General features: G+C 40.5%; 1 protein-coding gene across 2 annotated transcripts in view; it reads right to left on the reverse strand.

Moving 5' to 3' along the window:
- COPS4 (COP9 signalosome subunit 4) overlaps positions 1-11,217 on the reverse strand; it is a 40,801-nt gene extending 29,584 nt beyond the window's left edge. Inside the window, exons 1-2 of one of the 2 annotated variants that reach the window (XM_020892863.2) lie at positions 11,043-11,217; positions 905-984 (exon numbers count right to left, since the gene is read on the reverse strand). In XM_020892863.2, the coding sequence (XP_020748522.2) occupies positions 905-984; positions 11,043-11,116 (154 nt within the window). In that variant the 5' untranslated portion in view covers positions 11,117-11,217. The remainder of the gene's footprint in view (positions 1-904; positions 985-11,042) is intronic. The other variant, XM_020892862.2, reaches the window with a different exon arrangement.
- Positions 11,218-16,792: the final 5,575 nt, after the last annotated feature.

The raw sequence follows: 16,792 nt of genomic DNA on the forward strand, positions 1-16,792 counted from the left end.
TAATCAGTTTACAGTGTATTAATTGGAATTAGATGATACCGGATGTGACAGAGAACAGTTTCATTACAAATGCCATCAGGCACCTATAAGTGATAGAAGTCGAGGCTCTGCCACCGGCTAATAAAACGCCCTTGAGGAAAAAAATCCCTTAACCCTGAGACTCATTTTACGATATATTATATAGGCTACTTACACCTACATTGTTAATCACAGGGTCACAAAGCGGAGCCTCTGTGACGCATGTCTGTGAAAGCACCCTATAAGCTATAAGGCACTCTCAAGTTATCATTAATACTGTGAACTCAGAATAAGTCCCAGCCTGAATTCTGAGGAATTTTCAAAATAACTGGGTATGGGAGGAGTATCTTAAAAGAATGGAAATTTCTAGTTCCCATTCAAAAGAAATGTTCTTAACAACAGCTAATAATTATCTAGCACTTATCATATGCCAGGTACTATTGTAAGCACTTTATTATGGGTATTAACTCATTTAACTTCCCAACAATTCTACAGGGTAGTTATCATATCCCCCTTTTATAGATAAGGAAAAGGAGGCATAGAGAGGTTATATAATCTACCCAAGATGACACAGCTAATAAAACAGCAGACCAGGATTTGAATCCAGACTATTCTCTTGTCATTTGCTATACTGCCTCTCATCAGTTATTATATTAATAACTATGCAAAACCATAAATGTAAATGTAAAAACATCTTCACAGTTCATTGAAAAGCAAATATCAAGTGGCATGTAGTTAAAATTCTAAAATCAATCAAGCTCAATACATATTTAATTTGCTCGCAATGTAAATTATATTGACAATTTAATCTAAAACAAGGCTTGAGCAAGCTTTTAAGCCTTAACTTGGTAATACAAGGCAAACATGGAATTTTTACTCCACTTACTTGATTCCACAAAAGCTTTCAAAGCTTCTAGTTGTTCTGCCCCAGATAACTGAATGGCTTTTTCCAGGATCTGACGATACCTAAAATAATACAGAAGAAAAAAAAAATGTGTTTAGAAGTCACCTATATAGACTATGGGCTTCCCAGGTGGCTCACTAGTAAGGAATCTGCCTGCCAATGCAAGAGGTGCAGGACACACAAGTTTGATTCCTGGCTCAGGAAGATCCCCTGGAGGAGGAAATGGCAACCCACTCCAACATTTTTGCCTAAATAATTCCATGGAAAGAGGAGCCTGGAGGGCTGCAGTCCAGGGGGTCACAAACTGAGCAACTGAGCATATAATCTAATACTAACTTTGATATTTATTTCTATTTACCGTGGTTTCTTTCATTGTGCTCTAGTTTGTGGCTTTGTTTATAGTAGTACACTACAGATTTCAGTTTTCAGTCCATCATAAGAAACATTAAATCTATAATTCAAAGTGCCATTTGTAGTTTTCTTTACAGTATACAACAATTTTTAAAGTTTACATGTCCATTACAAAAAGACTAAATCTAAGTTACTGGATCTAAGATGCCACTTTTTCTTTAAAGTTTCGGTTCTGAATTTAAAACATCAATTTTCTTTCAAGTGCCTCGAAAGGTAAGCTACATTTCCTTCACTAATGTACGCACAAGGACATTATTTGAGGTGACCCAGAACCTTTTCCTTATGGCCCTAATGAATATAGGGTTACCAACAACAGGATTATGTTGACTAGTCAATGAAGCCAAATACTAGAGATCAAGTGTCTTAGTGTGTACAAAACACACCCCACCAAGCCAAATGTACTGATTGAACGTCCTTCATCTGTCAGTCAGGGCCCATGAGTTCTCTACTTGCATTCGCTTCTGACAACTATTCTAATATTCATGATCACAAAAATTCAAAGCAGCATTCTAAAAAATGAGGGGGTAATGCTAAAAACAAGAATGATAAGAATTATTAAGCAATAGCAAATTGCTTCCTAACCTGTCAACTCCATCAGGACAAGGATTTTTTATTTCATTTACTGCTATGTGGAGGAGGGCATGGCAACCCACTCCAGTATTCTTGCCTGGAGAATGCCCATGGACAGAGGAGCCTGGCAAGCTATAGTCCATGGGGTCGCAGAGAGTCAACCATGACTGAGCGACTAAGTATAGCACATATAATGCCTAGAACAGTACTTGGCACATCATAAGCACTCAAAGATACAATGGTATTAGGGACATTTTATTTCTTAAATTGAGTGGTTGATATTTAGGTATTATATTGTTCTTTATCCCCTTTGTCTGAATCATAATATTTCTTAGAAGCATTCATTAATGCATTTTAAAAACCTAATTGCAATTATTCAGAACATTATACAGAATACAGTCAAGAAACAGAAATATACAAATAGGGCCCAAATTCTTTCAAATTTATGACTTGTATTTGTAAGGCACATCCTCAAGCTACAGTTCAGCACTCACTGATTCTCATCTGATATTCTCACAAGCTTGGTTGTATGATTTCTCAAAACTGCAATGAATCAAACTGGCTTTGTAAGAAAACAGGTATACTGACAGAAAAGACAGCCAACAGCCAACTCCAAATGAAGAGTCAAACTAGTCCAAGAAAACAAGGAAATATTATCAAGCTTTAAAATAAAAATTGCTACATTTGAGGGACAAAATACAATCATCTAATAATTTATTTAGATGGACTCTCATTTTCAGGAGTTCCCTGGTGGCCTATTAGTTAGGATTCCAGGCTTTCACTGCCATGGTCCAGGTTCAATCCCTGGTCAAGGAACTGAGATTCCCCGCCCCCACAAAAAATCTTATTCTCTCTCTGTATATATACATATACACACTCTCATATGGACATTGATTTTTTTCCCTATCTACATTTATACATACATTTTATTGCCCTGGGCATGACTTTAGTTAATGCATTCACTGGTTTATGATTTCTTTTTTAGATTAGCTTATTTTTCATATAAATTAAATCAAGACTATGGCTAAACCCTCTTATTCTTAAATCCCAGTTATCTTATACTAATAATATTATATTCAAAGATGACAATGTCTCAAGCAAATTTGGAAAACTCAGCAGTGGCCACAGGACTGGAAAAGGTCAGTTTTCATTCCAATCCTTAAGAAAGGCAATCCCAAAGAATGCTCAAACCAGCACACAATTGCACTCATCTCACACGCTAGTAAGGTAATGCTCAAAATTCTCCAAGCCAGGCTTCAGCAATACGTGAACCGAGGACTTCCAGATGTTCAAGCTGGTTTTGGAAAAGGCAGAGGAACCAGAGATCAAATTGCCAGTATCCACTGGATCATCAAAAAAGCAAGAGTTCCAGAAAAACATCTATTTCTGCTTTATTGACTATGCCAAAGCCTTTGACTATGAGGATCACAATAAACCATGGAAAATTCTGAAAGAGATGGGAATACCAGACCACCTGACCTGCCTCCTGAGAAACCTGTATGCAGGTCAGGAAGCAACAGTTAGAACTGGACATGGAACAACAGACTGGTTCCAAATAGGAAAAGGAGGACATCAAGGCTGTATATTGTCACCCTGCTTATTTAACTTATATGCAGAAAACATCATGAGAAACGCTGGGCTGGAGGAAGCACAAGCTGGAATCAAGATTTCTGGGAGAAATATTAATAACCTCAGATATGCAGATGAAACCACCCTTATGGCAGAAAGTGAAGAAGAACTAAAGAGCCTCTTGATGAAAGTGAAAGAGGAGAGTGAAAAAGTTGGCTTAAAGCTCAACATTCAGAAAACTAAGATCATGGCATCCGGTCCCATCACTTCATGGCAAATAGATGGGGAGACAGTGGAAACAGTGTCAGAATTTATTTTTTTGGGCTCCAAAATCACTGCAGATGGTGACTGCAGCCATGAAATTAAAAGATGCTTACTCCTCAGAAGGAAAGGTATGACCAACCTAGATAGCATATTAAAAAGCAGAGACATTACTTTGCCAACAAAGGTCCGTCTGGTCAAGGATATGCTTTATTCAGTAGTCATGTATGGATGTGAGAGTTGGACTGTGAAGAAAGCTGAGCGCCGAAAAATTGATGCTTTTGAACTATGGTGTTAGAGAAGACTCTTGAGAGTCCCTTGGACTGCAAGGAGATCCAACCGGTTCATCCTAGAGGAGATCAGTCCTGGATGTTCATTGGAAGGACTGATGCTGAAGCTGAAACTCCAGTACTTTGGCTACCTCATGCGAAGAGTTGACCTGTTGGAAAAGACCCTGATGCTGGGAGGGATTGGGGACAGGAGGAGGATGAGATGGCTGGATGGCATCACCGACTCGATGGGCATGAGTTTGAGTAAACTCCGGGAGTTTGTGATGGACAGGGAGGCCTGGTGTGCTGAGACTCCTGGGGTTGCAAAGAGTTGGACACGACTGAGTGACTGAACTGAACTGAAATAACTTAAGTTTTAATATACAGTTTCACAACTTATCAATCTACTAATCTATATTGGGAACATAAAAAAAAATTTTTTTTAAATCTAGAACAATGGAAAAGATGGAAAAATGACTGATGTAGAGTGGTACATGACAAGTACCAAATATTTTTTTCATTAAAAAAATACTATAGAGGAAAAGAAATTTAGTTAATTAAGGCAACCTTGTGTCTGTCCCATTCATTTATCATCAACAAATGTTTATCAAGCATCTATTATACATATTAATTAAAGTTCAGTATGTCAATTTCTGATTTCTTGGCACTTGAAGGGATTTGGAGGTCAATAAAACACATACATGTGCAAATGTACCACAGTCACTATATATGCTCAAAACGAGTGTAAAAGGTATGTATTCACAAATCTTTTTGTTTATAATATTGGTGAACTAGAGATTGGACCAAACTTACCTCCAAAATAACATAGAAAGTTGAAAGAAATGAAAAATAAAATTTAAGAGCATAAAATCCTAATAAGAAAGGGTAAACAAAAGAGAGTAAGAGCACAGAGGTTCACAGCTTCTGTCTGAAAGCGTTTGCTGACTGTGGAAGGATGTCTGAGAGGCTGAGAGGCACGTCGGGGGAGAAGGAAGTGGGCTGGCTCTGGGGTGTTCTGCCATCTGCTGGAGACACGGCAAGCTGCGATTTCTGGCCCACTAATAAAACTAGAACAGGGATCTGACGGTTTTTACCTGCCAGAGGAGGAAACACTAGCACTTTGGAAGTAAGGTTACAAATTCTATTCCAAGGATCATCTAGTAGGAAGACCAGCAAATCTGGAAGCCTTGGCCCTAGACTCCTAGCACTGTCAAGTATCTGGCAGAAGGAAATGAAATTCCTCCCTGAAAGGTAATATCATCAGCCTCCACTTGTTTCTAAAAATACATTTAAAAATAATTTGCCCAACAACAAACATTACAAGGCATATGACAATATTAATAATATGCTCAGATGCTCAGGCATGTCCAACTCTTTGTGACCCCACAGACTGCATGCAGCCCACCAGACCCCCCAGTCCATGGGATTTTCCAGGCAAAGATACTGGAGTGGGCTGCCATTTCCTTCTCCAGCAGATCTTCCCGACCCAGGGATCGAACCTAGGTCTCCTGTACTGCAGGCAAATTCTTTACCAACTAAGCCATCAGGGAAACCACTATGACAATATTACCTGGAATCAACAAAAACAACAGACAACAGCAACAAGCAACAAACTCCAGATACTGGTGTCATCAGAAAGACTGAAATACACTTATGCTTATCAAGTTCATAGAGAAAAAGACAAGCTTTTAGAAAGTTTCAGCAAGAAACTAGGAATTATAAAAAGTTCATTTGAAAAAAAAAGAATCACCAAAACTACATAACTAAGAAGTAATGTCACCAAAATGTAAAACTCAGTTGAGTTATTCCCAGTGGACTAGACACTCTTGAAGAACTGGTCAACTAGAAAGCAGGTCAGAAGAACTTATCCAGAATAAAGCACTGGAAAGTACAGAAGACAGAGTAAAGGGCAGAGGGGTCACAGTAAGAAGGCCTGACTTGGGTTTCCCTGGGGTCCTAGAGGAGAAAACAGAAAACATTTACAGAGAGAGAGCTGAAAAACCTCTAAGACAATGAAAAAATCCAATCCTTTGATTCAAGAAACACAAAGAAGCTTAACCAGGGTAATGCCAGAGAGCATTTACAAAAATTGGCTCCAATCCTTTTACTCTCTATATCTATGCACCTTTGTAATGTGACTTTGTAGGTCTTTGCATCAAGAGGTAGAGTTTATCCCCCCACCCTCTGATCTGGGCTTGTTTTGACCAGTAGAAGGCAGTGGAAGTAACATGCCTGCTCCAAGCACAGACTTCGAGAGAATTTGTGTTTATCTTTACCTCCTGGAACCTGATCTTGCCACATGAATTAGTCCAGGCCAACTTACTGGATGGGGCTTCCCTGGTGGCTCAGATGGTAAAGAATCTATCTGCAATGCAGGAGACCCGGCTTTGATGCTTGGGTTGGGAAGATCCCTTGAAGAGAATGGCTACCCACTGCAGTATTCTTGCCTGGAGAATTCCATGGACAGAGGAGCCTGGTGGGCTGCAGCCCATGGGGCTATATAGAGTTGGACCCAATTGAACAACTTTCACTTGCACAACCTTTTGGATAATAAGGTAAGTAGCCTAGTCAGCGCCACTGCCCCAGCCAACACAGAGATGCAGAGCTGCCTACCTGATCTGATGCACGTGGAGCCTGTGTGGAACCACGACCATGTGGAGTAGGGAAGAATCAACCAGCTGAGCCCAGCTCAAACTGCCAGTCAACACAACTGTGAGCTAAATAAATGACTCTTGTTTTAAGCCACAAAGTTCTGGGGTGGTTTATTTCACAACAAAACTTAATTGACACAGATGAGCAAAATCAAATCCACACACTCATCATAATAAAGTTGCAGAAAATTAAAGACAAAATCTTACAGCTAAGTGCTAATATAATTTAGAAGAGAAATAATTTTCTAATGAGGTTGATCTGTAAGCATTTTAAATATCTGAACTTAGTGTTAAGTGGGAAAGCGTGGGAGAAGATATCCTAGGCAAAAAAAAAAAAAAAATACAATATCTGAAATGCTGTCCAGTTTGCTGAAAATATAAAACCAGAAGGTAGATGTGTTTTGAGTTAAGGGCTATGAGCCAAGCAGACAGACTGTATTCTGGCTTTGTCACTAGCTATGTGACCTCGGAGCAACGGATTTCACCTGTTTTCTCCTATGTAATGTAAATAATAAGTGGGGCTTCCCTGGTGACTCAGATGGTACAGAATCTGTCTGCAATGCAGGTGACCTGGGTTCAATTCCCTTGGTCGGGAAGACCCTCCAGAGAAGGGAATGGCTACCCACTCTAGTATTCTTGCCTGGAGAATTTCAAGGACAGAGGGGCCTGGCGGGCTGCAGTCCATGGGCCACAGAGAGTCAGACACGACTGAGCAACTACCACCACCATCACCCATGTAAATAATATCACTTACTGTTTAAGATTAAAATGTAATTAAAGTTATGCTTGGCATATGGTACACACTAGATTTTACAGAACGCCTCTCTTCAGATGTGAACCACTGAAATTTGTATGTGGGAATAACAAAGAACCAGAGAATCTGCATTAGAAGGGGGTCACTGAAGCTATGTAACCTTCCTCTGGGGCATATGTGTGTATAGTGTATGTAATGCGTGTGTGTGTAATCTGACCTCAGGGGTGTGGGGGTGTGTGTGTGTGTGTCCTCCAGGCTTCCGTGATGGCCCAGACGGTACAGAATCTGCCTGCAATGCAGGAAACCCGAGTTCGACACCTGGGTTGGGAAGATCCCCTGGAGAAGGAAATGGCAGCCCACTCTAGTATTCTTGCCTGGAGAACGGACGGGCAAGTCCTCTGTCATGGACAGAGGACTCTGGTGGGCTACAGTGCACAGGGTCGCAGAGAGTTGGACATGACTGAGCGTATTTTTTGACAATCTGTTCTACTGTATTATCAGAAAGCTCTGATCCAAAATCTCCCTCTGTGAGGTAGAAAAGTCTATTTTCTTTCCTGCAAAACAACCTTTTTTATAGTCATGGGCAACTAAAAGATCCCCCATTCTCTTCTTTCTCCACGTTAACAGTTTTTTTGTAAAATGAAGTGTTTAGATTTCAAAGGTGTAATATCTTCCTCTGGGTACCCTCCATCCCACAGAACTGGGGGTGGGGTGGGCAGGGTCATATCTGTATAGCACTGACTAAGCAAAGACCTTTAATCTATGACCTCAAACCTGCCCTCAAAGAAGTAACAATCTAGCTGGAAAAGCAGAGAAGTAAAAAGACAAAACACTGAAGTGCTATCCTAGAGGTAAACACAGCATGCCACTGGGCAGAAGAAGAGCAAATAACCGAATCCTCGACGTGATGACGGTTGTTCCAAGAAGGCTTTACGGAAGAAATAACATCTGAACTGAATTCTGAAGAACCACATAGGTTTTAGCCAAGTAAATAAGCTAGCACAACAAATGCCCTCTCTCAAGGGTTTTCTCTTCTTCTGAAACATATATGAGATAATCATCTCATATGTACAAAAGCAGTGTTATTTAATTGGCAAAATTGTTTCTCATATGTCTGATTTCTTATATCAATTTTAAACTGCTATATTATTTCACAGTTATGCGAAAGTATTTCTAATTGAAGTTTTGACAAGAAAAGCACTGAAGTCTGGCAGGTTAAAAATTAGCTTTTTAGAATAGAGAAATCTGGTTTCAAATATAAACTCTACACCTTTCCAGCTATTCACTGAGTCAAGCAATATTTACTGAATAACTACTCAAAGATATTCTGTAAATTGCTGGTAACACAGCAAGATTTCAAAAAATAGTTTATTCCATTATTTCTTAATATGGACTCCTTTGTTGCATGCATGCTAAGTCGCTTCAGTCGGAACCGACTCTGTGTGACCCCATGGACAGCAGCCCACCAGGCCCCTCTGTCCATGGGATTTCCCAGGCAAGAATACCAGAGTGGGTTACCATTTCCTTCTCCACCTAATACAAACCCTAAAACCACTGGTATAAGAGTATTTCTCTCATAGAGCATGTAGCTGGCAGAACTGTTTTCTCAATAAATATGACACGTTCTTGCCCAGACAGGACCAGATATGTACCTACAAGCAAGGCCAAGACTTCCCTTAAGAAGCACTGGCTATCAGTTATCAAGTACTTTATTCCATTTAATCTTCACAATAATCCGTATACTAGACTCTTACAATAATGGCAACCAATTACTGCCTCCCCCTAACCATGCCCCTCTGCAATGTAACCTGGCCACTCTTCCCATAGAGGTAGATTGCATTTCCTCTAGCCTTGAATCCAGCCTGGTCTTCTTACTCTGACCAGTGCTTGAGACCTGATGTTGTGAGACTTCCAAGGGTGGCCTTAAGAGGGCTTGCCAGTTGTTTCTTTCACCTCACTGGAACCTTCCTAAGGCCCTGAACGAGAGATGGTGTGCAGAAAGAGAGACCCAGCCAACAGCCACACGTGTATGCGTGAGTGGGCCCAGACAAGACCAGCAAAACGACCTAGTTGATCTAAAGCATATTGAGAAATTATACTTCTTTTACACCACTAAGTTTTTGATTTGTTACAGAGCAGTAAATAACTGACGTACCCAGTAAGGTAGATACTATTGTTTATCTGCAATTCAGAGCTGAGGAAGTAAATGCTTAGCTTATGTTTCAGAATTCTGCAAATACGTGAAAACTGTATCTCTTCTGATAACTAACACACTTATCTTTTTTTTTTAACAAAATAAAAAGGAAAGCAAACATGGAAAAAAATACAAGCAAGTTTTACTTTCATCCAAATCTATCAAAATTACATGCAAAAAGAATTAAGCAGTGAGACATATTCAATTTATTTCCAACCCAGGGATTAAGTCAATATGTACTTACCAGCTTCTTAATAATAGTAAGGAGAACAATCCTGTGGCTCTTTCTAAGTGCCAGGTACTGTTCTAGGTGCATATACACACTCTATTCATTTTGTCCTCAGACAGATTATCTTATAATTATCCCACCTTCCTGAGAGGGAAATTGCCCCACAAAGTAGTTAAGCCCAAGAGTACTGCTAAATTTCCCACTGATATACTGGATTACGCTTACTAGCAGACAAAACGCATTACAGCCTAAATAAAACAAAGTCAGTGTTTCAATGGCCAGGTTAAAACAGGTGTAGCCTGTTGAAATGGAGCAAGGTGATCTTAGCTGTCAAATGTAAATAGGATCAACTTGAGAAGCACATTTGAAACAGAATTCATGTTCATTACAAAAAAAAAAATAGTGCTGTGAAATCTACAAAGAGGAAACAGACTATCTCCCTATCTATCTATCTATCTGTCTAGATGTAATTAACACTGTTGAATAACTGACTGCAGGGCAGGCACAAATCACAAATTTAAGTTGGAGTGGACCTAACCCTTCTACATAAATTCCGATAAAATTTCTAATCATCTGTTTAAAATTCTGCAAACATCACTACTCTAGACATCCTGACCCACGTTGTGGTGACATTCCTCTATGCCCTTCTTCAGAGCTGGTGGCGGGGAGAGACAGTACCCAAAACACAACCCACAGAAGATGGTTCAAGTAGTTCTGGACGACATGATAGCGGCCATACCTCCTCAGCCCCCGTCAGCCTCAAGAAGCCATCTCCCCGGAAAACTCTGCACCAAGGTTCCGGAATATAAATGGCCCTCAGTCAAAGAGAAAAAACGGGCGGAGTAGAGGCAAACAGAGGCCAGAATTCGGTGTGAGAGGCCGGCCAGCGATGGGAAGGTTTAGAGGTTTAGAAGGCCATGGGAGCAGCCGTCCCACAGACCGCGCTTCTAGAATCTTAAGAGAACGGAAAGGATGCCATCAAGGGCTGAAAAAGTTGACAGCCACTCCAGATCTATGGTCCTGAGCGCTCCCTGCACAAGGTCCCCTCCAGTTTTCTGCTGCTCCCAACATCTGCCTCCACGACCGACCTCAGGCCCGCCCCCTTGGTCTTCAGGCCCGCTCCTAGCCTCACATCCGAAAGCCGCCGTCAATGCAAGGAGAACAAGTCTCTGGCTTGCCTCTCCAGCTCCCAGGCCCCCAGGAAATACTCACTTGCCCGCCAGATCTTTATGAGAGCCGCTCGAATTCATGAGCTGGGCCAAATCCTGTCGCACGGCTGCCGCCATCTTTCTCCCAGCTCGGCGGAGGCTGCTGGGCCTCTCGCGGCCGAAAGAAACCGAGTGTAGTCCTCCAGAGTGCGGCTAGAGGGAACCCGAGATGCCACAGAGTAGCGCCTGTGTAGGCCAGAACGCCGAGTGTGGGCGCCTGAGTTAGGCCCGCCCCCAGGGTTGATTGACGCGAAGCTCCACTCCTCAAATCCTAGGCCCGCCCGGGCTTCTCTTACAGGCTCGGGCTCACGCGCTCCCACTTTGGATTGGCGGATGAACTCCAAGGGACTGTGTCGCTTGTGCAACCCCAGTAAGTGCCCGATTCGCAAAACTTCGGGGTTTTCGTTAAGTTCCGTGTCTCCTGTCTGTAGTTTACCATCCCTTGTTCTTTAAGGCTGCACTTGAACTACCCGTAGTAAAGAACGAGTTATTTTTGTTTACAATTCACCACAGACCGGTACTTTTGTAAACTACAGTAAAAAATGTCCCCATTCCCTTCCCACTCTGCGTCTGTATATAGATTGATCATACATCCCAGTTTGTCTAGGACAGTGCCATTTTCCATCTGTCGTCCTGGAGTAATTGTTAATAACATGCCCTTTGACTCTGGAAACTGTTCCATTTGGATGACAAATTATATGATCGCCTTACCTTGATCCGTAATTGTATTTATGTATTTATATAGGAGTGCAAATTTCTACAGCCTTACCTACAAAGGATGTTAAACTTTTGAATTTTTGCCACTTTATATGTGAAAAAGAACATGTTCTCTGGGGAAGGGGAAAGAAAAGAAGTCTAGAACAAGGAAATCCTTTGAGAAAGTAATGTGGCGATTTGTTGTCTTTATTGTTCTTGTTCCGTCGCTAAGTCGTGTCCAGATTTTTACGACCCCATGGACTGCAGCAAGCCAGGCTTTCCTGTCCTTCACTATCAGTTCAAATGTCCCTCCATAGTTAAAAACTTAGTGAGATCTCCATGCCTGGCAACTGTGAGTCTGGATATTTAGCTTCCTTTTGCCTGGGTCAAAGGAAAGGATGGTTTTGAAGAGTCAACCAGCAGTCTCCACTGCCATTTGTCCCTCTGATCATAATACATTATCTGTGTGTATCCTACTTACAGTAGGACACGCAGCCTTAAAGAAGAGAGTTCAAGTTCCCACTCAGTTTCTGTATCAGCTTAAAATCCAGGATGTCTGATAATGTACAACCCTCTCCAAAAGTTTGGATGTAATTGTTCATGGCCCAAACATATATACACTATAGAACAAATTATCTGCCTTAGGCCCAAATATGTAATACAAAACAATAGAGGAGCAAGGACAGAAGGAACAGGATAACTACAGTTCCAAAAAACTAAGAGTGGGAAACACACTAGTTACTGGTCCACAGCAATGGTAGAATCCTGCCCAGGAATTATGAACACCCACTACAGTTGTTTCACCTGCAAGGTGGTCAGACACCATGGTTAGTACTGCATTTTAAGAGGATAATTACATTGTTCATTGTATTTAGTGGACTCCAGCTTTGCCTTCTAAATACAAATTAACTGGATGTTGGAGGGTATTCCCTCTCTAGGGGAACACTTTAGGACCTGAACAGTTGAGGGCATTTGTAGACCAGGTTTTTCAGTGGGATTTTTTTTTTTACATAATTTCATGGAATATTCAGTAAACTCTGCTTCCTTTACAGACAGTTTCAGGTGCCAATAAACATACTCAAAGTTGTTTTTGAAGTGAAGTGTTAATTGCTCAGTCATGTCCAGCTCTTTGCAATCCCATGGACTGCAGCCCACCAGACTCCTCTGTTCTCTTCTCTAGGCAAGAACACTGGAGTGGGTTGCCATTTCCTCTTCCAGGGGATCTTCCCGACTCAGGGATTGAACCCAGGTCTCTTGCATTGTAGGCAAATTCTTTTTTTTTTTTAATTAATTAATTATTTTTTTATTAGTTGGAGGCTAATTACATTACATCTTAATGTCTGAGCTACCAGGGAAGCTCCTAAAGTTGTTTTTTAAAGTAGTCATTAAATCTGCCCTATATCCTGACTTCCATATGCAACCCATTCCTAACATCTTAATGATGGCATCCTTGAAATCATCTGAAAGAATAAGCTTAAGTGAGAAGAGAACTCTATTAGTTTGATTTTTGCGTCAGTGTATCTTTCCTTTCTGTTGTTTTTTATTTATGTGTCTGTTGTGTTTTATTTATGTTTGCCAAACAAAAAATCACATTGGGCTCTGAGAAATCTCTAAGCCAAGTTTTCTCTCCTGTAATTTAGGGTTACACAAGCTGTCGACTTTTTCAATTTAGTGAAGTTCCAGAATTTCCAGACATTCTGTTCTCTGTCTAGCCTGACTTCAAGCTTTACATGTAGTACCTTATGCGTGCGTGCTCAGTTACCCCTGACTCTTTGCGGGCCCATGGGCTGTAGCTCTTCAGGTTCCTCTGCCCATGGAATTTTCCAGGCAAGAAATACTGGAGTGGGGTGCCATTTACTATTCTAGGGGATCTTGGTAACCCAGTGATTGAACTTGAATCTCGTGTCTCCTGCACTGGGAGGCAGATTCTTTCCCACTAGCGCCACCTGGGAAACTCTTGTAATACCTTGCTGAAGAGTAAAAGCAGCAGCCACATACATAAAGTGGCTCTTTTCAAGATATCTCCACTAGACCTACAAGCTAGAGAGGGAGGTTCTCTGCCTTTCTAGTTATTGTAGGCAGCAGTTTTACTAAAACTTTTTGATATGACAAAGCCTCCCTTTTCCAGACTATTATGCATGCTCAACTTCTAAGAGAATACTACATAGCTTTAGATTTGGTTATAGCAGTGAGAAGAACAAACCTGGATGGCACTGAGAACTTTTTCCCTCCCCCATTTCAGCTGCTTAACAGGAATCTAGCTGGGCAACTCTGAGTTATGGGAAGTGCACAAATCCTAGTTCTTTTAGCTAGGTCAAACCTTAGGTCCCAGTCCCAGCTTAAAGTGAGTGAAGTCGCTCAGTCGTGTCCGACTCTTTGCGACCCCATGGACTAATGTAGCCCACCAGGCTCCTCCATCCATGGGATTCTCCAGGCAAGAATACTGGAGTGGGTTACCATTTCCGTCTCCAGGGGATCTTCCCGACCCAGGGATCGAACCCAGGTCTCCCGCATTGCAGGCAGACGATTTAACCTCTGAGCCACCAGGGAAGCTACTAAGTCAAAATTGTCGTGTTGACAAAATTCCTCTAGTAATTGTTCCACATTAAATTTGAGTAGCACCGCTTTAGCAGATGTCACCACTAGTAGAGCTCTTCTCATTAAACCCTCATTTAATAAGGCCATTTCCCTGGTCAAACATCTCCTGTTTTCACATAATCAGCTCTTAATAGATGGTGTCTTCCTCCTTACAGTTCCCCTACAGATGTGAAAAGAAGGCTATCCTAGGGTCCTTTTCCTAGCACATCTTCCACTCTTCGTCTTGTGTGCCCAGCTCAAATATGCCTCGCTGTAGAAGTAATAATAATAATTTTTTAAAAAAGAGTAGATGAGTGTATATGTTCTGCTGTTTTCTGAGCACTAGTTCCTACTCTGAATCTGTTTCATATGTTCTTGGTGCTATTATCAATATTGTTCTAGAGTCATCTTGTGTTTCCCAGACTATAAATCAGCCATTTCTTAAAGAAGGCCCTGTTCCTTTTTTTTTTTTTTAATCTTTTATTATTTTTTTTTGTCAACCATGTAAGCATTATTAGTTTTTAACTTTTTATTGACATATAGTTGATTTACAATGTTTCAGTTGTTGTTTAGTCACTAAGTCATGTCCCACTCTTTTGTGACCCCATCAACTGTAGACTACTAGGTTCCTCTGTCCATGGGACTTTCCAGGCAAGAATACTGGAGTGGGTTGCCATTTCCTTCTCCATTTTTAATCTTTAAAAATTTTTATTTTTATTTTTTTTTAACACCAAAACCATTTTGTATTGGGGTATGGCCGACTAACAATGTTGTGATAGTTTCAGGTGAACAGCCTTTTATGTTTGAAAGTCAATTTTCTTAGATATAATCAACCTTGGCTCACTTTTCTTTAGACTGTTAAGTGTGATACTCTATTTTCCTGGGGAATAAAGCATTGCTGAAAAATACCTCATGAGAGTCTAATTTTCTTTTCTTGTAAATGACCTACATTTTTTTTTTTTACCTAGATGTCTGCCAATTTATTTTCCTTTCACATTAAGTAATTTTACTAGACTATGTGTTGTTGTTGATCGTTCTGGGTCATTCTCAGGCACACTGTGCTCTTTTAATACATAGTTTCAATTTTTTTTTCAACATCATTGTCTTTCATTATAATTTCTTTTACTTGCCATATTCCTTTGGTTTCTTTCTTCAGAAACTACTATATCTATATGTTAAATCTGAAGATCTACCTATCTTTAATACGAGTCACCTTTCCTCAAAATCTTTTTATTCTTCTTATTTTTTAAAATTTCCTCCTTTAAATAAATAAATAAATAAAATTTTCTCCTTTTCACTCTCTCTGTCTCTTAAGGCATTATTTGTTATTTTAATTTACTCCTGGTTTCCTTGTAGTCTAGTCTTCATTTCAATATTTTTTTCTAATTTTTATTAGAAAAATTTTTATTTCTAATTCTTTCCCGAGTTCCACCACTCATTCTGGGTGTTTCTAATTTTATGACATTATCCCATCGTGTCCTCTATTGTTTTCTTTTCCATTTCACTCACGAAAAAAGTGTATGAAGGCTTAAAAAAAAGTACCATCTTCTTTTCAGTTTGACTGCTGATTACCTTCCCCAGCATGAGTTTGAGCAAGCTCTGGGAGTTGGTAGAGGACAGGGAAGCCTGGTGTGCTGCAGTCCATGGGTTCGCCAAGAGGTGGACATGACTGAGCGGCTGAACTAAACTGAAATACCTTCCCTCTTCTGACGGTCACTATCAAACACTTTTTCTTCAGTAATATATGAGAATATGTTTTCCTATTTCCTTCCTTTTAGATACTTTAGTACCCCCTTGCCCCTTTGTGGTGGTGGTGTACTCAGTCGTATCCGACTCTTAGGACCCCATGGACTGTAGTCTACCAGGCTCCTCTGTCCATGGGTTTCTCTGGGCAAGAGTACTGAAGTGAGTTGCTATGGCCTCCTCCAGGGGATCTTCCTGACCCAGAGATCAAACTCAACTCTCATGCATTGCGGGCAGATTCTTAACTGGCTGAGCTCCCAGGGAAGCCCTCATTGCCTCTTTATTACACCTCAATAAATGGGACTCTTAAAATATTTTTATTTCTACCCTCTTCAGTCCTAGTGGAAACCTTCAGAATATACAGTATTTACTTCTACCCTGTCCACTTCCATTGAATTCCTAGGTTTCACTGAGAAAAGTTGGTAGTTTTGTTCTCGTCCACCAAATATTTTGCTTTCCTTTGCACTGTCTCTTCTATTCAAGGACTCCTTAATTTACCACCTGTGTTATAATTCCCAGTTACATTGTCACTATTCACTTGTACTGCTATATAAATTCGAGGTGAAAATTAAAAAAAAAAATAAAAATAAATTGAAAGTGAATTACTCATCAAATTTCCTTTATCCTCATCTTCCTTGTCTTGTTATGAGGTCTCTGTTCTGATTGTTTTGTTGTTTGGTAGTGTTTACTCTGAAGTGGTCCCTCAGATACTGTGCTGGGTAACAAACTTGTGAATCT

This window comes from Odocoileus virginianus, chromosome 29 (assembly GCF_023699985.2).
Source record: "Odocoileus virginianus isolate 20LAN1187 ecotype Illinois chromosome 29, Ovbor_1.2, whole genome shotgun sequence".
NCBI classification, from domain to species: Eukaryota; Metazoa; Chordata; class Mammalia; order Artiodactyla; family Cervidae; genus Odocoileus; species Odocoileus virginianus.